This window comes from Nomascus leucogenys, chromosome 19, assembly GCF_006542625.1.
Source record: "Nomascus leucogenys isolate Asia chromosome 19, Asia_NLE_v1, whole genome shotgun sequence".
In the NCBI taxonomy this organism is placed as follows: Eukaryota; Metazoa; Chordata; class Mammalia; order Primates; family Hylobatidae; genus Nomascus; species Nomascus leucogenys.
Window position 1 is genome coordinate 26,282,454 of NC_044399.1, and position 23,432 is coordinate 26,305,885.

The 23,432-nt window shown below is 51.6% G+C and overlaps 1 protein-coding gene across 1 annotated transcript; it reads left to right on the plus strand.

Annotated features, from left to right (window-relative positions):
* The first annotated feature begins 4,063 nt into the window (after positions 1 to 4,063).
* Positions 4,064 to 21,959, plus strand: SLC35F6 (solute carrier family 35 member F6). The gene is made up of 6 exons (XM_030800073.1): positions 4,064 to 4,226; positions 14,947 to 15,019; positions 15,740 to 15,911; positions 16,154 to 16,366; positions 17,062 to 17,172; positions 18,752 to 21,959. The coding sequence occupies exons 1-6, from the start codon at positions 4,150 to 4,152 to the stop codon at positions 19,219 to 19,221; spliced, it is 1,116 nt and encodes a 371-aa protein (XP_030655933.1). The 5' UTR covers positions 4,064 to 4,149; the 3' UTR covers positions 19,222 to 21,959.
* The last annotated feature ends 1,473 nt before the right edge of the window (positions 21,960 to 23,432 follow it).

Consider the following 23,432-nt stretch of genomic DNA (forward strand, 5'->3'; position numbering starts at 1 on the left):
AGGCCTCGGCCTCCCAAAGTGCTAGGATAACAGGTGTGAACCACCACATGGGCCACCTCCTGTTCATCTAAAATGAAGTTGCTAGCCACCTGGGCGTGGTGGCTTACACCTGTAATCCCAACACTTTGGGAGGCCAAGGTGGGTGGATCACTTCAGGTCAGGAGTTCAAGACCACACTGGCCAACATGGTGAAACCCCATCTCTACTATAAATACAAAAAATTTAGCTGGGCATGATGGTGCTCACCTGTAATCCCAGCTACTCGGAAGGCTGAGGCAGGGGAATTGCTTGAACCTGGGAGGCAGAAGTTGTAGTGAGCCGAGATTGTGCCACGGCACTCCAGACTGGACGACAGAGCACGACTTTGTCTTTAAAAAAACAAGAAGGTGCCAAGGTACAAAATATAAGTTAAAGAGTTTACTTGAGCCAAAATGAGGACAGCTGCCCAAAAGACTCAGACCCAAGTAATCTTGGATGTGAGCTCCCTTCCCTCTTTGTTACAAACAGGTTTTTAAAGGCAGAAAAAGGAGGACAGGGAGTGGGCTGATACAAAGCTCTTTGTCAGAAATTCTCATTGGTTTACAGAAATTACATTGATTAGTGATTGGCTGTACAGTGTTAAGCTATAGGATGTGAGATATGGTGTCCAGTGCAGCATTGTTAGGTTATAGCTACCTGTGGCAATAGCAAGCAGTTTCAAGACATAAATACATAACTCAAAGTGGGAGTAGGACGTGATTGCTGTCTCATTTTAATGTCTCTCTGGGCCTGATAACTTATAGGACTCGCATTCCTCAGGTAAAAGTTCTTTTCTCACCACAGAAACAAGATCTGCAGCATAGGGGAAGTGTGTTGGCTGGGTCTGAAGTCGTTTTCCAAAGTATCAGAGACATTTAAATCAGAGCAACTCCATCTTGAACAGGGGCTGGGTAAAACGAGGCTGAGACCTACTGGGCTGCAATCCCAGGAGGTTAGGGATTCTAAGTCACAGGATGAGATAGGAAGTGGGCACAAGGTACAGGTCACAAAGACCTTGCTGATAAAACAGGATGCAGTAAAGAAGCTGGCCAAAACCCACCAAAACCAAGATGGCGACAAAAGTGACCTCTGGTTTTTCTCACTGCTCATTATACGCTAGTTATAATGCATTAGCATGCTAAAAGACACTCGCACCAGCGCGCTACAGTTGATAGATGCCATGGCAGCATCTGGAAGTTAACCTACATGGTCTGAAAAGGGGAGGAACCCTCAGTTCTGGTAATTGCCCACCCCTTTCCCAGAAAACTCATGAATAATCCACCCCTTGTTTGGCATATAATCCAGAAATATCCATAAAAATAGCCAATCAGCAGCCCTTGGGGCTGCTCTGCCAATGGAGTAGCCATTCTTTATCCTTTACTTTCTTAATAAACTTGTTTTCACTTTATGGATTCCCCGCAAGGTGCCAGGTCCAAGAACTCCCTCTTGGGGTCTGGATCAGAACCCCTTTCTGGTAACAAAAAGGTCTTGTCACTGGCATGACAAGGCATGGGTGCAGACTAGAGCGCTGGGAAAGGCATATTAGGAGCAGTTTTTTTCTTTTCTTTCTTTTTTTTTTTTGAGACGGAGTTTTCACCCTTGTTGCCCAGGCTGGAGTGCAATGGCTCAATCTTGGCTCACTGCAACTTCCGCCTCCCAGGTTCAAGCAATTCTCCTGCCTCAGCCTCCGGAGTAGCTGAGATTACAAGCATGCACCCCCACACCCGGATAATTTTTTGTATTTTAGTAGAGATGGGGTTTCACCATGTTGGTCAGGCTGGTCTTGAACTCCGACCTCAGGTGATCCACCTGCCTCAGCCTCCCAAAGTGCTGGGATTACAGGCGTGAGCCACTGCAACTGGCCTTTTTTTTGTTTTTTGTTTTTTAGGCAGGGTGTCACTCTGTCGCCCAGGCTAGAGTGCAGTGGCACGATCCCAGTTCATTGCAACCTCCACCTCCAGGGACTCAAGCGATCCTCCTACTTAGCCTCCTGAGTAGCTGGGATTACGAGTACTTGTCATGACACTCAGCTAATTTTTGCATTTTTAGTAGAGACTGAGTTTTGCCATGTTGCCCAGGCTTGTCTGGAAATCCTGAGCTCAAGCAATCAGCCCACTTCAGCCTCCCAAACTGCTAGGATTACAGGTGTGAACCACCACGCCTAGCTAAGAGTGGGATTTTAAAAGCCAGAACCCCTTGAGGACTAAGCTCTGATTTTTTTACCTTGCCCAAATTCCTACCTAAGAGGTCTGGAGAGTCATGCCCTACAAACCATAAATTCTCATCAGATGGGTTTTATTTAACCCTATATATCATGACTTACTTTCCAATCTGACTCTGGCATAATATTATGTGACTAAGAAGAAAGTCAAAAGATTTTACCCCAAAACATGTTTCTTTGCCATATTTTGAAATGGCCCTGCAAATTTGTCTTTTGTGGGGGAAAATTTGCATCTGTAAAGAATCTCTATTACTGGCCAGGCGTGGTGGCTCACGCCTGTAATCCCAGCACTTTGGGAGGCCAAGGCGGGTGGATCAGGAGTTCAAGACCAGCCTGGCCAACATAGTGAGACCCCCATCTCTACTAGAAATACAAAATTTAGCCAGGCGTGGTGGCAGGCGCCTGTAGTCCCAGCTACTCAGGAGGCTGAGGCATGAGAATGCGTGCAGCTGGGAGGCGGAGCTTGCAGTGAGCTGAGATCACACCACTGCACTCCAGCCTGGGCGACAGAGCAAGACTCCGTCTCAAAAAAAAAAAAAATCTCTATTAACATAGATAGATATTTTTCCCCTTTCCTGCCCCACCCTCTCCCCTCCTCCCGGCTTTGAGTTGTCCCGCCTTTCTGGACCAAACCAATGTATTTCTTAAATGTATTTGATTGATGTCTCGTGTCTCTCTAAAGTGCTGCGCCCCGACCACTTTGGGCACACGTTCTCAGGACCTCCTGAGGGCTGTGTCACGGGCCATGGTCACAAATATTTGGCTCAGAATAAATCCCTTCAAATATTTTAGAGTTTGACTCTTCGTCAACACCCTCTTCAAACAAACCTAGGGATGGTCTTTCTGCCTGGATGCCTCTGAGCTGCGACCAGAAAGTCCACAAAGGAGCAGTGAAGCAGGGCTTGGTGCAGGGGCCATGCGGAAGGCACGGATTTTTGGAGACTGGAGAACCCAAGTGCAAATCCCTACCCCACTGCTCACCAGCAGGTTCTTAAGCAAATCACTCTGCTTGGCTGAATTTACTGTCCTCAGCTATAAAATGGTCTCCTCGGCAACTGGAGCTAGATGCCTTCACCACTTTGCTGAAAGATATGAACTGTGCCCAAGGTGGGCGGTATCAGAGAGGAGCCCCGAAGTGGAAACGTCCAGCGTGGGAATCTCCTCTCTACAGGGTCCCCGAGGAACTCCCGGCAGGCCCACTTCAGGGCTCCTTTCTGACACCGCCCAGCTCAAACTCTCAAAACGATTCACAAAATGCTGTAATATCCACGATGCACCCTCACTGCACTGTCCCATCTGCCCCTTTTACAAATAGGAAGACCCAAAGATAAAAATAAGAAATCAAGGCCAGGCGCGGTGGTTCACGCCTGTAATCCCAATACTTTGGGAGGCCGAGGCGGGCGGATCACATGAGGTCGGGAGTTCGAGACCAGCCTGGCCAACATGGTGAAGCCCTGTCTCTACTAAAAATACAAAAAATTAGCTAGGCGTGGTGGCGGGCGCCTGTAATCCGAGCTACTCGGGAGGCTGAAGCAGGAGAATCGCTTGAACCCAGGAGGCGGAGGTTGCAGTGAGCCGAGATCATGCCATTGCACTCCAGCCTGGGCGACAGAGTGAGACTCCTTCCCAAAAAAATAGAAAAAAGAAACCCAAAAAAGGGGGGAGAGCGAGGAAGAGAAGGAAAAAAAAATGGGAAGACCTGGGCCATGATTTGCCAGGGCCATGGCGTGGCCACCGAAGCGCTCCAGGACGACTCCGCAGAGCGCGGGCACCGTGGCTCAGGCGCGCTCCCCGGGGGCGGGGCGAGCGGGAGGGGTCACGTGACACCCGGCCCGGAAGCGCTCGCGCAGGAGACCCCGGGTGACGGGGCCGGGCGCCGCTAAGTGGACCGAGCCCCAGCGTCCGCCGACATGGCCTGGACCAAGTACCAGCTGTTCCTAGCCGGGCTCATGCTCGTTACGGGCTCCATCAACACGCTCTCGGCAAAGTGAGTCTGGGCCCTGCTGGGCGTGCGGGCCCTGGCGACCCCCGCGCTCGTTCTACGCCTTCCCACTTCTTGGCCCTGCCCTCGCGGCTTCTTCTGCTTTCCCACTTGCCCTGGTCAGTTCGCGCGCTTTATGACCACCCAAGGGATGCGAGGCTCGGGGAAATGCGGAGCGGGGCTGCGCCCCGGCGGGGGGATCCGAGCCCCGGCTTTGATTTGCTGTGCAGCCTCCGCGCCTGTTTCCACATCTTTTAACAGGAGGGTTGGCCGATTCTTTTCCGCGGCCCTTCCAGTGCTGGCGTCCAAGCCTGAGCACCTCCCTCCACGATCTGGGAGAGACCCCAGGACTTGTGCATACGAGCCACAGTAGTGGCTGTGCAGGCCGAGTGGCCCAGTGAGCGTGGAGGCCTCAAGCAGCAGACAGGGAGGTGCCCCACGGGCCTTCAAGGATGAGGGGTTAGAGCTTCGCCTTGAAGCTTAGGTGGGATTTCGGAATGAGAGTTTATGGCAAGGAAAGTCTACGGAAAGGCCAGATCAAAATCGATTGTAACCAGAATCAAATGCCCAGGTTAGATTTTTTCCCATAATCAGAAAAGTGCTTTTGAGCTGGGGAATGACATGTCGAAAGTGATATGATTCACTCAATGACATGAAGAGTCGTTTGGTGCAGGAAAAACCACTCCAAGGCTGCTGCATAGCAGACGAGGGGAACTAGGAGATGGCAGTGAGAAGAGAAAGGAAGGGACAACTGGTGGGAGAGACCAGGTGCCAAATGGCCACAGGCCTGACCCACATGAGCAAGAAACAAGGATCACTCCAGGGTTTCTGCCTGGGAGAAGAGAAGTGCCATTAACTCAGACAGAGAGGGCAAGTGGCCAGTTCAGCTCTGATGTATGGGGGTGAGACAGGGGGGACAGTTCCCAGGAGGTTAGGGACTAAGGACCCAGGGCAGTCATGAGGCTGAGGGACAGGGCCTAGCCTCCCCTCTGTTGTGGGCAGGATGGCATTTCTTTGTCTCTCTCTGTTTCCATCTCAGGGCAGGGCCTTCCTGCCCCTCCTTTTCTTGTTGCCCAGGCTGGAGTGCAATGGCACGATCTCGGCTCACTGCAACCTCCACCTCCTGGGTTCAAGCGATTCTCCTGCCTCAGCCTCCTGAGTAGCTGAGATTACAGGCATGCGCCACCACATCCGGCTAATTTTGTATTTTTAGTAGAGACAGGGTTTCTCCATGTTGGTCAGGCTGGTCTTGAACTCCCGACCTCAGGTGATTCGCCACCTTGGCCTCCCAGAGTGCTGGGATTACAGATGTGAGCCACCGTGCCTGGCCCCTGCCCCTCCTTTTCACCATAAGAGCTGCAGTGCCCAGTGGCCTTTGTCTGAAATGATACCAAGGTACATGGAGAACAGTGGACAGTGGCCCTCTCCAGGTTAGACCTCATGTCCATCTGGGCCCTGTCAGGCTCCAGAGCGAGGTGGGATTGGTGTGGTGTGGAGAAGCCCTCATCAGGAGCTTTTCCACTCTGAAGGTGGTGTTCCAGGTCCCCTAGGTTTTCTATCTGGCTTCACACTTTGAGAAACTGTGAGCTTTTTAAGGGGAAATGGCCATTTCTTATTCATTTTTGAGGCATTTATACCTAGCAAACTCCATCAGTGGTATGAAAAGTGCCTCATCAGGCATGTATAAGGTACCTACCGTGTGTGAGGGAAGGGGACAGAAGTGACTGAGAGGTGATCCCTGCCTTTGAGATGCTTGGAATCTGAGGTGGAGGAGACAGACATGTACGCACACGGCAGTCACAGTGTTCTCCCTTCCTCAAACGGTGGGCACAGTCAGTGGAGCCCTGGGTGGGCCCCACCTGTTCCTCTGGTTCACCTCTGGCCAACTGTGCCTTGTGGAGAACTGCTAGCTTCCAGGCCCTGCATCCTCCTGAGGATCACTCCTCATGCTGAATCCTTAGCTGTTCAGAGGCCCCAGCCTGAGGGCTCCCATCTCAGGATCTGAACGCGGCAAAGCAAATCTTCTGTTCTGTCATGCCAGCCAACGCCTCTGTAAAGTGCTTAGAGAGTGGCTGTAAGTCCATCAGGGCTGCTGCCCGAAAGGAGAATCCAGACTGCCAGTTACTGCTGGTGTAAGCTGTGCTGTCTCACCTCCTTCCTTAGAAAACTCCAAATCAGTCAGGTAGGAAGCTTAGAGATCCTCAGTCCCAGAAGGTGTCATCCTTAGAGGCTGCCTGAGAGTCAGGAAAGAGGCTGCCAGGTAACAGACTCAACTTTTGGTCCTGTCCCCTGCCTGACAGCTGGTGTGGGGCCTCTCAAGATCCTCCCACCCCAAGATGGGCCCCCAAATTGGACCCTAAACAGTGTTCTAAGGTCAAACCACGAGAAGGATACTCTTAGGGAGAAAGAACGTGTGGGAGCAGCTACGTACACCCCGATGTGAAGTATGGATTTGAAATCACATTTCTGGCTGGGCACGGTGACTCACACCTGTCATCCCAGCACTTTGGGAGGCAGAAGCAGGTGGATCACTTGAGGTCAGGAGTTTGAGACCAGCCTGACCAATATGGTGAAACTCCATCTCTACTAAAAATACAAAAATTAGCCGGGCGTGGTAGTGTGCACCTATAGTCCCAGCTACTCGGGAGCTGAGACGGGAGAATTGCTTGAACCCGGGAGGCGGAGGTTGCAATGAGCCAAGATTGCACCACTGCACTCCAACCTGGGTGACAGAGTGAGACTCGGTCTCAAAAAAAAAAAAAAAAAAAAAATCACATTTTTGACCCACGATTTCCAGCAGGCACAGACAGACAAGCATGTGCTGACAACTAGCAGAAGCATCTCATGCACAAAGAGCACCTCACATGCCCCAGGCCCTGCTCTGCCCTTTCATGTGTGAACTCAGGGAATTCTCATAACCACACCCTATCAGGTGGAGATAGGGGCTGATATTCCTGTATAAGGAAACTGAGGTAGGAAATGATTAAATTCCTTAATCAAGTTCAACTTAGCTACTAAGTGGCAGAGTTTATAGTTGAGCCAGCATGGTCTGGCTCTAGTATCCATGCTCTTAACCACCACTGGAGGGTGTGGCTGGGGACTTCTCCAGTCATTTTGGGGTCATTTACAGTTGTTAAAAGCATAGAAATCATCCAGTCTAATCCCCACAATTTACAAAGGAGGCCTCAGGAGAAGTTTCTTTCTGTGATTCAACTGTTTGGTGTCTGAATGAAGGCTGGAACCCAGGCCTCAGGACTTTTAAGTCCTGTTCTTTTATGACTGTGGTACCCCAAAGTCCCTCCTTCCTGGGGGTTTGCTCTCACAGCTCCCCAGGCCAGGACAGACAAGCCTGTGCTTGTGGAAGTTGTAAACCTGTAAGTGGCATCTGCCCTCTCAGCCTTTGATGTGTCCTTTCTCCAGGACTGGGCGGCAAACCTCTCAGCCAGCCCGGAGACCCTGCTGACAGGGTCCTCCCGCTGGAGCCCAGGCCACTCAAGGTTCAGACTGACAGCCTATGGTTGTCTCTGGCAGTTTCTTGGCCTGTGACAAGATCATGATGTTTCCCTTCCCAGGTTCTTGGGAGGACGAAAGGCAGTGGATGAGGAAGCACATCTGAGCACGTGCTGCCTGTTGTGCTGGGGCCGCAGGTCAGCTTTCCTCTCTGCACTCTCAGCAGGCTTTGGGAGACTGCCACCAGCCATGCTGGCCCTGTGGCCCCATCTCTGGGTCCTGGCAGGGGGCCCCTCCCTGTGAAGTGGCTTCTTCTTTCCCTGGCTGTTTTCTCAAAACCTCCTCACTAGCACCTTCTGTCGATCATCTTCTTTAGGCCAAGCCATTTCTGTCTGCCTGAGCCGGTACCCCATCCACAGGTACTCATTTCAGAACCCCAGTCTCCTGAATCCAACTGAGGTTCTACATATGAAGAGCCGGGATCAGCTGGGCACTGTGGCTCCAGTCTGTAATCCCAGCACTTTGGGAGGCTAAGGTGGGATGATCATTTGAGCCCAGGAGTCAAGATCAGCCTGGACAACATAGGGAGACCTCGTTCTCTATAAATAATAGTAATAATAATTAATTAATTAATAGAGCCAGGGTCAAGTAGATGCCCACTAAGTAAGGCTCAGCTCCCCTCCTAAGTTCTGCAGGCTGTAGGGCCCTCCCAGCCAGGCAGGGATATGAGCCTGACTTCCCTTCATGCCCAGGCCAGGGACCCTGCCAAGAAAGTGGCAGGAAGCCTGGAAACCACTAGGCCTCTACTAGAGAAGAGGTGTTTGCTCTTCTTCTGTGTCCTTTCTGTGCCAGCTCCAATGTTTGCCCTTGGCAGCTGCCCCCACCACCCTTGGGTTCCGTGAACTGGCGTGGGATAATTGCTTTAAAGGGGTTGTTGGGCCAGCTTGAGGAAGCCTTAACTCAGGAGGACAGTGTAGTAGAGTGGGAAGTTCATGAAGCTTGGGAGCTGGGGAATAGATGAGCCACTGGACCTCTCTGAGCCTCAGTTTCCTCATCTGTAAAATAGACTTGGTGATCCCTGCCCTACCTTCTTCCTGGACACTGAAGATCTACTGAGGAAGGTTTCCTTTTTTTTTTTTGAGACGGAGTCTCGCTCTGTCACCCAGGCTGGAGTGCAGTGGTGTGATCTCAGCTCACTGCAAGCTCTGCCTCCCAGCTGCACGCATTCTCATGCCTCAGCCTCCTGAGTAGCTGGGACTACAGGTGCCTGCCACCATGCCCGGATAATTTTTTTGTATATTTTTAGTAGAGATGGGGTTTCACTGTGTTAGCCAGGATGGTCTCCATCTCCTGACCTTGCCCATCTCAGCCTCCCAAAGTGCTGGGATTACAGGCGTGAGCCGCTGTGCCCAGCCTTTTTTTTTTTTAAAGACACTGTCTCTCTCTGTTGCCCAAGCTGGAATGCAGTGGTGCCATCTCAGCTCACTGCAGCCTTGAGTCATCCTCTCACCTCAGCCCCCCAAGTAGATGGGACCACAGACACCCGCCACCATGCCCACCTAATTTTTGTATTTTTTGTTGAGACAGCGTCTTGCCATGTTTCCTAGGCTGGTCTCAAACTCCTGGGCTCAAGCAATCCACCTGCCTCAGCCTCCCAAAGTGTTGGGATTACAGGCATGAGCCACCAAACCCAGCTTGAGGAAAGTTTTCTAGTCCATAGAGATGAGAGGGCTCACCATTGTCACCTCAAGAGCCAGGGCCACCTGCTGTGGCACCCCAGAGAGTGGAGAAGCCTTGGCCCTTCTGTAGGTCCCAGGCAGGAGAAAGAAGGGGACTCACTGGGCTTGACAAGCTGGGGACACAAGAGGAAGTGACAGAGATTCTGTGAGAATGGCCACAGCTAATCTGCCCAAGCCAGCCCCATCGCCACTTCCTCAGTCTGTGTTCGCCACCCCCACTCACGTGGACGTGCACACCTCCCAGAATGCTGAGCTTTGAGTTTGGGCCTGGCCATGCTAGGGAGTGACTCACCACCCAGCACGGAGAGCCCACTCCCCAGCCTGCCCGCCGAAAGGAGCTGCCTCAGCTTGTCCCCGCTAGGGCCCTTCGGGCCTCCTGCCCTGGAGGTCATCTCCCCTAGAATGCAGTGTCTGTGGAGAAGACAGGCCCACCTACTGGGCTGCCCCCTCCTCCCACCAGCTAGGGGTGCAGGAACTCAGGAGAGCTTCAGAGAGTCAGGGAGGGGGCGCATGACTGCCTGCTGAGCTTCCAGGGTACTGGCCCTGTCTCAACACCTGAGGAGCTGTGGGCCCCTCGAGCCCTCTGTGGCCCCTGGGTTGCTGTCTGTCAAATAAGGAGTTTCGTTCAGCTGATGGCTGAGTTTCTTCTGTTTCAGCATTGTGGCTCTGTGAACTGCAGGGACAACAGCCTGAGGCCCTTCCAGCCACCTCTGCCTCAGCCAGCAGGACAGGTTCCAGATGTTTTTCCAGTAGCTTTCAGGCTGAAGCGGAGCTGGGGCCACGCTGACCCCAACAAGGGGGAGATGGCTTCTGCTCAGTGAAGGGAAAGGAGAAGGGGCAGAAAATGAGTTTTGCTGAATACCTGCCATGTGCCAGGTCATGTATATATCCTTATATCATGTATTGCTTCTGACAGTTTGTCAGTGTTGGTGTGATTATCCCTGTAACTTGTCCAGCCTGTGGGACTCAAAACTCTGGGTTTTCTCTGTATTCTGCCTTTTCTGAGTATAAATTCAAGCAAGGTTTGACCCTGGATCTGCCTTAAGCCTCAGAGTCCCCATCTAAAATGAGGATCCTTGTTGTAAGGCTTAACGGGACAGCCCCCATGAAGTGTCCTATGAATTGTGCATTTAAGGAAACATGGGCTGGGTGCAGTGGTTGACAACTGTAATCCCAGCACTTTGGGAGGCTGAGGCAGGTCAATCTCTTGAGGCCAGGAGTTCGAGGCCAGCCTGGGCAGCATAAACAAGGCCCCATCTTTACAAAAAATACAAAAATTAGCCGGGCATGGTGGCCCATGCCTATAGTCCCAGCTACTCAGGAGGCTGAGGTGGGAGGATCACCTGAGCCTTGGGAGGCTGAGGCTGTAGTGAGCCGTGATTGTGCCACCGCACTCCAGCCTGGGCGACAGAGTAATACCCTGTCTGAAGAAACAAAACAAAAAGACAAACGTTGTTGGCCAGACGCAGTGGCTTATACATGTAATCCCATCACTTTGGGAGATCGATACGGGTGGATCACTTTAGGTCAGGAGTTCAAGACCAACCTGGCCAACATGGTGAAACTCTGTCTCTACAAAAAATATAAAAATTAGCTGGGCATGGTGGTGGGCGCCCGTAATCCCAGCTACTTGGGAGGCTAAGGCAGGAGAATCACTTGAACCTGGAAAGCAGAGGTTGCAGTGAGCCAGGATTGCGCCGCTACACTCCAGCCTGGGTGACAGAGGGAGGCTCCGTTTCAAAAAAAAAAAACAAGAACAAAAACAAAAGACAACAAAAAACAAACGTTGTGAAGGACTGACAGCAAAGTGCTGCCCACCTTAGGGGTCACTGCTGTCATCCCCAGGCAAACTGGGGCTGGATTTTTGTTCTAGCCTGTGAGGCTGGGGTCTTTCTGATTCTGCGCCAGGAGTTGAAACCTGTCTGCAATCCAGGATGAGAAGCCTGGCTTTCTGCCCCAAGGTACCTGCAGGCCTGAGCATCTCAGGCTGGGCAAGGAGCCCATGCTGCTGACACCCAATCCCTTGGGCTGTCAGCCTGCCCCAGGCCCTCAGATACAAAAAGCTTCCGTTTCCCCAGCCGGGAGCGCTGCCAGCCAGGCCTGTCTAGGCAGACCTACCCGTGGAGAAAGTGAAGACAACCCCTGTGGGAGGTGGGGAGCTCAGCACCAGCCCTACAGTCAGCTCCCCAAGAAGCGCCCCAAACTTGGGGAAGGACAGGCCCCGAGGTGTTTCCCCTATGGACCAACTTGTTCTACCAGCAGGGGGCCCTCAGACTCGGGTGGGAAGTAGGACTCATGGAAACGTGGCTTCAGCTTCCATACCTGCCCCCTACAGATAAAAATAATAATAAAATAAACAATAATCCTTGCCTGAAGCTTCTGGTCGACCTTCATGGACCTGGCAATAGCTCCCTTGTCCCTCCTAGAGGAGCCTTGGCTCCTGGCCTGGGGATTCCCATCTCTCTGACTTCACTTGCTCTGGGCAGTTGGCTCTGTGCCCTTGTTAAGGCTTGACCTTTTGCCTCTTTCACTCAGTTGCCTCATGCAGGCCTTCTCAGGGGCTCTTTCTGCAAAAGCAAGACTGGGTTCGAGAGCAGCCCTGCTGGGTCTGTGGCCCTTACCCACGTTCCATGTCCTGTCCTGGCCAGGGATCCAAGAGCCACCAGCAAATCAGGCAGAAATTAGGCACCATGGGTGCAGTGGCTCATGCCTATAATCTCAGCAACTCAGGAGGCTGAGGTGGGAGGATTGCTTGAGCCCAGGAGTTCAAGACCAGCCTGGGCAACATAGTGAGACCCTCTCTCTAAAAAAAAGGAGAAAGAAATGAGACTCCAGCCCATGAGGTCAGGTGTTTTCCTGACCTGGGGTGGAGGCTTCCCCAGCTCCCGGACTCCCTGTTCCATAGCAGGCACTTTCTTTGCCCCACTGATACTGGAACTGGTTACAGCCTGGTCCCCAAGCCATGCCAGGCTCCAGGTTTCTCTCTGCCTTCTAAACAGTTCTGTCCGAACTTCTCCCTTCAACTCTCCTTTGCCCCTGCCATTCCCAAGAACCACAAGCAGTCTTAACTACCCCTCTTTCTTTTTTTTTTTGGTCTTAACAGCTTTATTGAGATATAATTCACATACCAGACAATTCACCCATTTAAAATGTAAATTCAATATTGTTTAATATATTTACAGGGATATGCAATGATCACTGCATCTAGTTTTGGAACATTTTAGTCCCTCCTAGGAGAAACCTAGTACTAACTACCCCTCTTTCTCCACATCTCCAGGAGCTGGTGGGGTCTCTCACTGTGGAATAGGTTTGCCATAGCCCTGTTTTCTTCCTCAAACTCAGAGGCATATAGAAAAGCCAAAGCTGGACAGGGTCTTTGTCAAACCTAGACCCTAACTGCGGCACAACCAGTGGTACATGCTCTGGGGCATTGCGGGGGAGGTACAGGAACCAGAGGACTCCCCCGCCCTTTGGGAGCTGAGGCTCGCTACAGAGATGAGCCAATGGCAGTGCGGGGCTGTGCACTGCAATCTCACTGCCCTGGAAAGACATTTCAAGGAAAGGCATTTAATAAAAATAAGTCCCAAGTCTTGCACTTTAGAGACATCCACTGCCTATGCAGGGTTTGCTGCAGTGGGAGCAGGTCGGTGGCCCACAGGAAACGGCTCTGGGTCTGTGTTGACTGTGATGTGACTGATGCATTTGGAGCTGTGTCAACAAACCCAGGGTGTCAACATGAGGGAGGGGCCACACCTTGCTAGCCTCAGTCTGGGCCAGATCACATGCTCTTGGCTCTGGGCCTGGGCACACCAGAGTACTTCCAGAAGTCAGTGGCCAGGGGTGAAAGGTTAGGAGAGGCTGGAGCTGTTTAGCCAGGAGATGAGAAGATTCAGAAGAAGGTCAACAAGTCCCCAGATACCTAAAGGGCTTTCAAATGAAAGATTAGACAAGACTCCACAGACCTAACCAAGCCCAGCAAAGATGAAATTCAAGACAGAGAATTTTCATGCACAGATGGCAGACAGTTCAGAGTGATTGGTGGTTAAGCTGCCCAAAGCACTATGCCGCAAAGGATTCTGGGCTTGTGTCTAGGCTCATTGGGGAAGTATGTCATAATCAGTCATCACCATCTGCCGGGTGCTGACTGGGAGTTCATGCCATGAGTGTGATGTCTTTGCCACCTGCTTGAAAGTCAGCATTAGAAAGATCTTCCAAACCATTCAGGCTCTTTGAAGGTGAGCAGGTGGTCTGTATTAGGTGGTCATTTCCCAGGGCCCAAATACTCCTGTAGACCAGAGGTTCTTGATATTTTTCATGCCATGGGACTCTTTGACAGTCTGGCACAGCCTATGGACCTCTTCTTACAGTAATGTTTTAAAATGTGTAAATAAAAAGACCAAGGATTAGGTCGGGCGCAGTGGCTCACGCCTGTAATCCCAGCACTTTGGGAGGCCGATGCGGGCGGATCACTAGGTCAGGAGATCGAGACCATCCTGGCTAACATGGTGAAACACCATCTCTACTAAAAATACAAAAAAAAAATTAGCCAGGCGTGGTGGTGGGCGCCTGTAGTCCCAGCTGCTTGGGAGGCTGAGGCAGGAGAATGGCGTGAACCTGGGAGGCGGAGCTTGCAGTGAGCCGAGATCTTGCCACTGAACTTCAGCCTGGGCGACAGAGTGAGACAAGTGAGTCTCATGCCTCAGCCTCCTGAGTAGCTGGAATTACAGGCTTGCACCACCACGCCCAGCTAATTTTTGTATTTTTAGTAGAGATGGGGTTTCACCACATTGGCCCGGCTGCGCTCGAACTCCTGACGTCAAGTGATCTATCCACCTCAGCCTCCCAAAGTGCTGGGATTACAGGCGTGAGCCACTGCACCCAGCTATATAGAAATGCTTTCTACTACATTAAGTTATAAGTGGGTCTGACTACTGTAATTTTCATGAGTCATGAGTGTAAATGATACCTCACGATATATACAATGACTATAATGTGATCATGAGAGTATCTGTGATTTCTATGCATTACAGAGGCACAGACATAGTAACTTGAGGAAATGCCAAGTTAAAACTCCTTGAGGTGAGGCCGGGCGCGGTGGCTCACGCCTGTAATCCCAGCACTTTGGGAGGCCGAGTCGGGCGGATCACGAGGTCAGGAGATCGAGACCATCCTGGCTAACACGGTGAAACCCTGTCTCTACTAAAAATACAAAAAATTAGCCAGGCGTGGTGGCGGGCACCTGTAGTCCCAGCTACTCCGGAGGCTGAGGCAGGAGAATGGTGTGAATCCGGGAGGTGGAGCTTGCAGTGAGCCGAGATCGTGCCACTGCACTCCAGCCTGAGTGACAAAGCAAGACTCCATCTCAGAAAAAAACAAAAAACTCCTTGAGGTGAAGACTGGCCCCTTTGAGAGAGGGAGCCCCACTCTGGGGCCGAGTCACCCAGGTCTGGGCCTCTTGACATTGAGAGGTGTGAGCCTCTTCACTAGCACCAGAGCAGGATGCTGCCAGGGTCTGACCTTCCCTCTCTCTCCTACAGATGGGCGGACAATTTCACGGCTGAGGGCTGCGGAGGGAGCAAAGAGCACAGCTTCCAGCATCCCTTCCTCCAGGTATCTGGCCCTGTCCCTCCTACTTCCTGTCTCCCGGGCCTCAGACCAGGCACTCCCTCCACCCATGAGGCCAGGCTGTTTCCTGACCTAGAAGTGGAGGCGTCTCCTGCTCCCGGAAGAGCCATCCACTTCTCTGTCTCCCTCCCCAGAGCAGAATCCAAGGTCTAGAAAAGGGCAAAGAGCACCATCCTCTGCAAAAGTCCTGGCAAGTGGTCATGTCCTCACCACATCCATGTCAGGACACATGGAAAACATCAACCCTAGTGACAAAAGTTGGCTCTCTATCCACTGGGAGGCCAGACCCCAATTGGGACAGGGCAGACACCATAAATGGAAGACACTATTTGTTGAACTGAGAATCAGGAGACTCAAATGTGAGCCCCAGCTCTACCAGCAACTTGCTTTGTGGCCTTACATAAGTCTTTGAGCCTCTCTTGGGTCTAGGTTTCTCCACCTGCAATTTGACTAGGGGTTGGCCTAGATGGATGGCTTTCAGAAAGGGCTCTGCACAGCCTTAGGGTTCATCAGGATGTATGGGGGCTTTGGGGCAGACCTAGGAGGCTGTCTCTAGCCTCCATGGCTGGTCCACATTTGTCTATTATACATGTTGGGGTTCTGGGTAAGCTCTTGTTTGACAGAAGTTTGCATTAAAAAAAATAGTTAAAGATGATCCCCAAGGTCTCTTCCAGCTCCGAAGTCCTCGGGTTTTCATCCCTGCAGGCAGTGGGCATGTTCCTGGGAGAATTCTCCTGCCTGGCTGCCTTCTACCTCCTCCGGTGCAGAGCCGCAGGGCACTCAGACTCCAGCGTAGACCCCCAGCAGCCCTTCAACCCTCTTCTTTTCCTGCCCCCAGCGCTCTGTGACATGACAGGGACCAGCCTCATGTATGTGGGTGAGTAACCAGGCCAGGCTGAGAAGGGCTCAGGGGAAGCTGTGGCTGAAGGGGCTACTGGTGAAACAGCCCCATCCCACCCGCCTCCACTTCATCCCACCAGACTTCACACGCATAGGCACGTAGGCAGGACTGATCGAGCACTTACTACGAGCTTGGCATGTGTCCCTCCCCAAAGACCCCTTAGTGACAGATGGCCTTCGCCTTGGGAAGCTAACTGTCATTTGTTTCTCCTTTCCTAGCTCTGAACATGACCAGTGCCTCCAGCTTCCAGATGCTGCGGGGTGCGGTGATCATATTCACTGGCCTGTTCTCGGTGGCCTTCCTAGGCCGGAGGCTGGTGCTGAGCCAGTGGCTGGGCATCCTAGCCACCATCGCGGGGCTGGTGGTCGTGGGCCTGGCTGACCTCCTGAGCAAGCACGACAGTCAGCACAAGCTCAGCGAAGTGATCACAGGTGTGTCCAGGGGCAGGGACACGGGGCTGCCCTATCCTGCCCTGTCCTCCTTGGGAGCCCAGCAAAGACTCATACAGGCTCTGCCATGTGCCGTATGCCAAGCCCTGGGTGAGGTGGGTAGCTCTGGAGGTGATGGATAGAATGTAGGGAAGACTGCAAAGGGATGTGGCTCCACCAAGGATGTGCGGCAGTCTGGGCAGGGCGAGGGGCTGGCTTGTCCTTTGATATAGATGCAGACATACCAACTACTGGATTTGGGAGTGGAAAGGAACGGGTGCTTACCAAGTGCCCAGCCTGGTGCTGAGCACTGTGTGTTCATCATCACAGTGACTCCCACAGGCCCCGAAGGGATGCATCACAGCCCATTTTACAATGAAGTGACTGTCCTGGGTCACTTAGGGTCAGGATCAACCAAGAAATGTCTATCTTAAAGCCCGTTGCTTCTTGAAAGACCTGCGTCTTACCCCGTGGGGCAGCTCTTAGACACAGGCAGGCCTCTGAGGCCTCAGCCCAGTGCTGCTGGCCTGCCCCTCAGGGACCAGGGAATCAGGGACCGGCAGTGGTGACTGTGCCTGTGAACTATAGGGGGCCCTGCAGAGGTCAGGGGCTGGCATGTTCTGTCCCTGTGGCCATGCTCTCCTGGCCCCCAGCCCCAGTGCAGCCCTGTTCTCATCTGGGTCCCTTCTAACCCACAGGGGACCTATTGATCATCATGGCCCAGATCATCGTCGCCATCCAGATGGTGCTAGAGGAGAAGTTCGTCTACAAACACAATGTGCACCCACTGCGGGCAGTTGGCACTGAGGGTGTGTGTGGGCACAGGGGCCTGGAAGGAGTGGGGTAGAAGGGAGCGTGGGGAGCTGAGCACAGAACAAGGTGCCAGGTTTCACTTGTGGGGGGTGAACTTCCTGCCCCCCCCCCCCCCCCCCGCCTTCCAGATGTGTTTTGACAAATCTTCTGACACCTGCTGTGCCAGGAGCTAGAGGAGACCAAGGACAGAGATGAATGAGATGCAAGGCCTTCAGAGGAGGTGACCAGCAGGAAGAAAGGGCAGTCAGTGAATTCAAACTTGGACCACTTGTGCTCAACTGATGTCTCATTGGCCATGCCTATCTGAGTCTCTCAGGACAGGGAGGGTGGCATTCGAGCTGTAAATTTCAACAGGCAGTAGTAGGAGCAACTCTAAACAGAGCAAAGGCACAGGTGGCTGGACGTGAATTTGAAAAACAGTGAGGAATAATTTGAGTGTAGCCAGGTGCGGTGGCTCACGCCTGTAATCCCAGCACTTTGGGAGGCCAAAGCGGGTGGATCACCTCAGGTCAGGAGTTTGAAACCAGCCTGCCCAACATGGCAAAACCCCGTCTCTACAAAAAATACAAAAATTAGCTGGGCATGGTGGTGTATGCCTGTAGTCCCAGCTACTCAGGAGACTGAGATGGGAATCACTTGAACTGGGGGAGCGGAGCCTGCAGCAAGCCGAGATTGCGCCACTGCACTCCAGCCTGGGCAACAGAACGAGACTCCATCTCAAAAAATAATAATAATTTGAGTGCAGTACAGGTTTGATGTTGGGGAAATAATCAGGAATTAAGTAGGTCAGGGTCATGTCGTTAGAGAACTTTACTATCAGGCAAGTAGATTTAGACTTTAAATGACAGTCAGGGAGGAATCACTGAAAGTTTTTGAGCAGGGAAGTAACTATCAAAATTATGAGATTAGCAAGATAGAGCTGTGCTTTCAAAGAATGGCCTGGGGGCTAGTGCCTGTTGGGGAGCAGCTCCTGTCTGGCCCCCAGTGAGCTGAGGGACTTAGGCAGAATGCGAATCAGCTATGTCACTGAGCATGCAGTCTACTTCCACTCATTTCTGTTTTCTAGCAAGACCTTAATGAGTGAAGCAGTGCATGGACTTACCTTCTGGCGCAAGCTCCTTGTCACAGACCAGTAACACACTGAACTAGAAAGCTGTGTTTTTCCAAACTTGTGAAAATAATGTAGTCAGTTGCAGCTGGCAGTTCTATTTTTAAATGAGTAGAATTTTTAAATATCAGAGCATTGTATACTGTAAGGGTGGCTATGTTTGTGTGTGTGTGTGTGTGTATGTGTGTGTGTCCATGAACCTGTGCACACGTGTACTGGGTCACAATATAAAATGTATTTGTTACTCTTGATGCAGTCAAAAAAACCCTGAGTAAAAGTGAAGGGACAGCTAGAACCCATCTAATAGGCCACAAGCTCCTGATGAGAGGCTGAGGGATGTGAAAGGAGGGAGCCGGCATGAGGACCACTGGGAGGGAATGACCCGAGATCAGAGGAGGCCAAGCCAGTGGGCTGTGCTGGGGGTCTGGGGGAAGGTGGAGAGTGTAACTGTCTCCTCTACTCCCCAGGCCTCTTTGGCTTTGTGATCCTCTCCCTGCTACTGGTGCCCATGTACTACATCCCCGCCAGCTCCTTCAGTGGAAACCCTCGTGGGACGCTGGAGGATGCATTGGACGCCTTCTGCCAGGTGGGCCGGCAGCCACTCATTGCCGTGGCACTGCTGGGCAACATTAGCAGCATTGCCTTCTTCAACTTCGCAGGCATCAGCGTCACCAAGGAACTGAGTGCCACCACCCGCATGGTGCTGGACAGCTTGCGCACCATTGTCATCTGGGCACTGAGCCTGGCACTGGGCTGGGAGGCCTTCCATGCACTGCAGATCCTTGGCTTCCTCATACTCCTTATAGGCACTGCCCTCTACAATGGGCTACACCGTCCGCTGCTGGGCCGCCTGTCCAGGGGCCGGCCCCCGGCAGAGGACAGTGAGCAGGAGAGACTGCTGGGTGGCACCCGGACTCCCATCAATGATGCCAACTGAGGTTTCCTGGATGCCTCAGGAATCCTGCCACCCGGGTGCTCCTTCACCCTGAGACTGAGGCCACACAGGCTGGTGGGCCCCAAATGCCCTGTCCCCAAGGCCTCACCCTGTCCCCTCCCTGCAGAACCCCCAGGGCAGCTGCTGCCACAGAAGATAACAACACCCAAGTCCTCTTTTTCTCACTACAACCTGCAGGGTGGTGTTACCCAGCCCCCACAAGCCTGAGTGCAGTGGCAGACCCCAGATCTCTGGACCCCTCCTACAGCACTAGAGCTAAATCATGAAGTTGAATTGTAGGAATTTACCACCCTAGTGTATCTGAATCATAAACTGGATTATCATAGTTATCTAGTTTATGAGTCATAAGCTAGATTTGATTCTCCAAAGAAGAAAAGTCAGTGAGCAAATTTAAACCAGAACTAAGCATTATATTTTCTTTTTTTTTTTTTTTTTTTTGAGACAGTCTCGCTCTGTCGCCCAGGCTGGAGTGCAGTGGCACGATCTTGGCTCACTACAACCTCTGCCTCCCAGGTTCAAATGATTCTCCTGCTTCAGCCTCCCAAGTAGCTGGGATTACAGGTGCATAACACCATGCCTGGGTAATTTTTGTAGAGATGGGGGTTTCACCATGTTGGCCAGGCTGGTCTCAAACTCCTGACCTCAGGTGATCTGCCTGCCTCGGCCTCCCAAAGTGCTGGGGTTACAGGTGTGAGCCACCATGCCCAGCCATAACTAAGCATTATGTTTTCTAAAACTTCTAAGATCTTCCCTAAACCCATCTGAAGATCGGGGTTTTAGCCCACACTCTGCCTCAAACTCACTGTAGCTCCCAGCACATTACCCAGTTGCTCTGGGTAGTAGGTGTTATGCTCTGGGAAGTAGATGTTGATGTTGTGGCCTTAGTGCCTTCCGGCCCCAGCATTCCTTGGGACTGTGATCTTGACCAACCTGAGAAAACAGTAACAGCCCATCCACTGGAAATACCCCTCTGCCCACGGCACCACCCTTCTGTGCTGTTTTTTTGTTTTTGTTTTTGTTTTTGTTTGTTTCTTCTTTTGAGACAGTCTTGCTCTGTTGCCAGGCTGGAGTACAGTGGTGTGATCTCGACTCACTGCAACCTCCCCCTCCCAGGTTCAAGCAATTCCCCTGCCTCGGCCTCCTGAGTAGCTGGGACTACAGGCGTGTGCCACCACACCCGGCTAATTTTTTGCATTTTTTAGTAGAGATGGGGTTTTGCTATGTTGGCCAGGATGGTCTCGATCTCCTGACCTCATGATCCACCTGCCTCAGCCTCCCAAAGTGCTGGGATTACAGGCATGAGCCACCGCACCCAGCCCTTTTTTTTTTTTTTTTTTTTTTTTAAGAGACAGGGTCTTGCTGTGTCACCCAGGCACAGCTTACTGCAGCCTTGAACTCCTGGGATCAATCAGTCCTCCTGCCTCAGCCTCCTGAGTAGCTAAGACTAACAGGTATGTACCACCATGCCTGGTTTATTGTTTTATTTTTTTGCAGAGATGGGTCTCACTGTGTTGCCCAGGCTGATCTCAAACTCCTAGCCTCAAGCGATCCTCCCATCTCAGCCTCCCAAAGTGCTGGGATTACAGGCCTGAGCCACCCCACCTTGGCAACAGAGTGAGACCTGTCCCTGTTTTCCTGCTCTTACTCTCACCTCCGAGGCCTCCTCTGCCTGGGAGAGATTGCAGGGAAATTCCAGGCAGCCCTTGTCAATTGTTTTTATGAATTCTTTACCTGCTCCTTTAAAGACAAGGAAACTGGGGCCCAAAGTTCTAAGTTGTTTGGCAAATGGAGTCTCCTACTTTCAGTTCCTGCAAGGACCTGGGGGACCCCCAGGTCCAGCAGCCACATGATTCTGTAGCAGACTGGGACTTAGAGCACATCTGGATCTCAGCCCCACCCCTGGCAACCTGCCTGCCTAGAGAACCCCCAAGGTGACAGACTTCGCAGGATTCTGCCATTTAGAGTAATTCTGGTATCCTGGGCGTTGCGTTAAGTTGCTTAACTTTCATTCTGTCTTACGATAGCCTTCAGAGGTGGGAACAGATGAAGAAACCATGCCCCAGAGAAAGTTAAGTGACTTCCTCTTTATGGAGCCAGTATTCCAACCTAGGTTTACCTGATACCAGACCTGTGGCCCCACCTCCCATGCAGGTCTCTGTGGGGTCTTTGGGATGGATCTTCTAGGGCTGGGCTGGAAGCCTCATGTACTGTTGTCCTCTAGGTAACCACCCTGAAGAGAAGGGGTGGCATCAGGAATCGCAGGGAACCGAGCAGACTTTGGTCCAATGCTGCTCCTTGGAACAGTTGAGTGCAGCCTTAAACCATTCTCCTGGGCAGCTCAGTCATAAAACACTGAATGCCTGCCTTAAAATAGCCTCTGAGGGAAGGGAGCTGTTGACAAGTGAAGCCCTCAGGTTGTGTGGGATTCCAGCAGGTTATTATAGCTTGTGGGGGAAGGGAGGGTCCATTCCACCAGCTTTGAATCCCAGGGTCCCCTCAGCTTCTCTCGGCCACAGTGTCTGTCCCAGGAAGAAGCAAATGGACAGTGAGGATGATGGAGAGACTACAGCTGCCTTGTCTAAAACCTGGGATCTTAAGAGTGTTATTTTGGCTTTATTTTTTAAAAAAAAGAAAAGGAAAATTGGCAATTAATCCATTCTCGCATTGCTATAAAGAAATACCTGAGACTGGGTAATTTAATTTATAAAGAAAAGAGGTTTAATTGGCTCACAGTTCTGCAGGCTACACAGGAAGCATAGCAGCATCTGCTTCTGAGGAGGCCTCAGGAAACTTACAATCACAGTGGAAGGCAAAGGGGAAGCAGACACATCTTACGTGGCCAGACTAGGAGCAAGGGGGTGCAGGAGGAGGTGCCACACACTTTTTAAACAACCAGATCTCACAAGGACACTCTCAAGAGGACAGTACCAAGTGGAATGCTGTTAAACCATTCATGAGAAATTGATCCCCATGATCCAATCACCCCCCACTAGGCCCCACCTCCAAGATTGGGGATTACATTTCAATATGAGATTTGGGTGGGGACACATCCAAACTATATCAGCAGTATTGGATATTTTTCATATAAGAGAAGGGGCACAAGAGGGTGTCTGGAGCTAGCCTCTAGAATGATGGTGTGGAAAATCTAATGTTTGAAAAGCATACCAATTGCCTAGTCTTCCATTCATTGTTCTAATGAAGAAACCCAAAAAGCAGAAGGAACTTCCCAAGGGTCACACAGCCAGTTACAGGCAAAAGTCAGATGTCCTGGTTCTCAGTCCTTGCCTGTCCCATTCTGCCACAGATACTGCAGCCAGAGGCCAGGCATGGTGGCTCACGCCTGTAATCCCAGCACTTTGGGAGGCCCAGGTGGGCGGGTCACCCAAGGTCAGAAGTTCAAGACCAGCCTGGCCAGCATGGCAAAACCCTGTCTCTACTAAACATACAAGAATTAGCTGGGCATGGTGACACAAGCCTGTAATCTCAGCTACTCGGGAGGCTGAGGCAGGAGAATCGCTTGAACCCAGGAGGCAGAGTTTGCAGTGAGCCAAGATCATGCCGCTGCACTCCAGCCTGCGTGACAGTGAGACTCAGTCTCAAAAAAGAAAAAAAAGTTTAAGAATAAAGATATAAAGAAAAAATGTTTTTGTATACTTGCACAGTGTGTGTTTTAAGCTAAGTGTTATTAACAGAGTCAGATTTTACAGTCAAAAAGCTTATAAAATTAAAATGGTACATTAAGCTAAGGTTAATTTATTACTGAAGAAGGAAAATTTTTCTTTTTAGAGACAGAGTTTTGCTCTGTTGCTGTCACTGGGGTGCAGTGGCATGATGCTATCTCACTGTAGCCTTAGACCCCTGGGCTCAAGCGATCCTCCTGCCTCAGCCTCCCGAGTAGCTGGCACTACAGGCATGCACCACCGTGCCCAGCTACTTTTTTTTATTTTCTGCGGAGACGGCGTCTCACCACATTGCCCAGACTGATCTCAAACTACTGGGCTCAAACAATGCTCCTGCCTTGGCCTTCCAAAATGTTAGGATTACAGGGGTGAGCCAGTGTACCCAGCCCATTTTTTACACTTTTTTTTTTTTACTGTACCTTTTCTAGGTTAGATATGTTTGATACACAAATACCATTGCGTTACAGTTGCCTACAGTATTCAGTACAGGAACATGCTGCACAGGTTTGTAGC

Coding starts and splice junctions, on each gene's coding strand:
- SLC35F6 (XM_030800073.1), top strand. CDS start 4,150: ATGGCCTGGACCAAGTACCAGCTGTTCCTAGCCGGGCTCATGCTCGTT. Junction 16,367..17,061: donor GCTCAGCGAAGTGATCACAG/GTGTGTCCAGGG, acceptor TCTAACCCACAG/GGGACCTATTGATCATCATG. Junction 17,173..18,751: donor GCGGGCAGTTGGCACTGAGG/GTGTGTGTGGGC, acceptor TCTACTCCCCAG/GCCTCTTTGGCTTTGTGATC.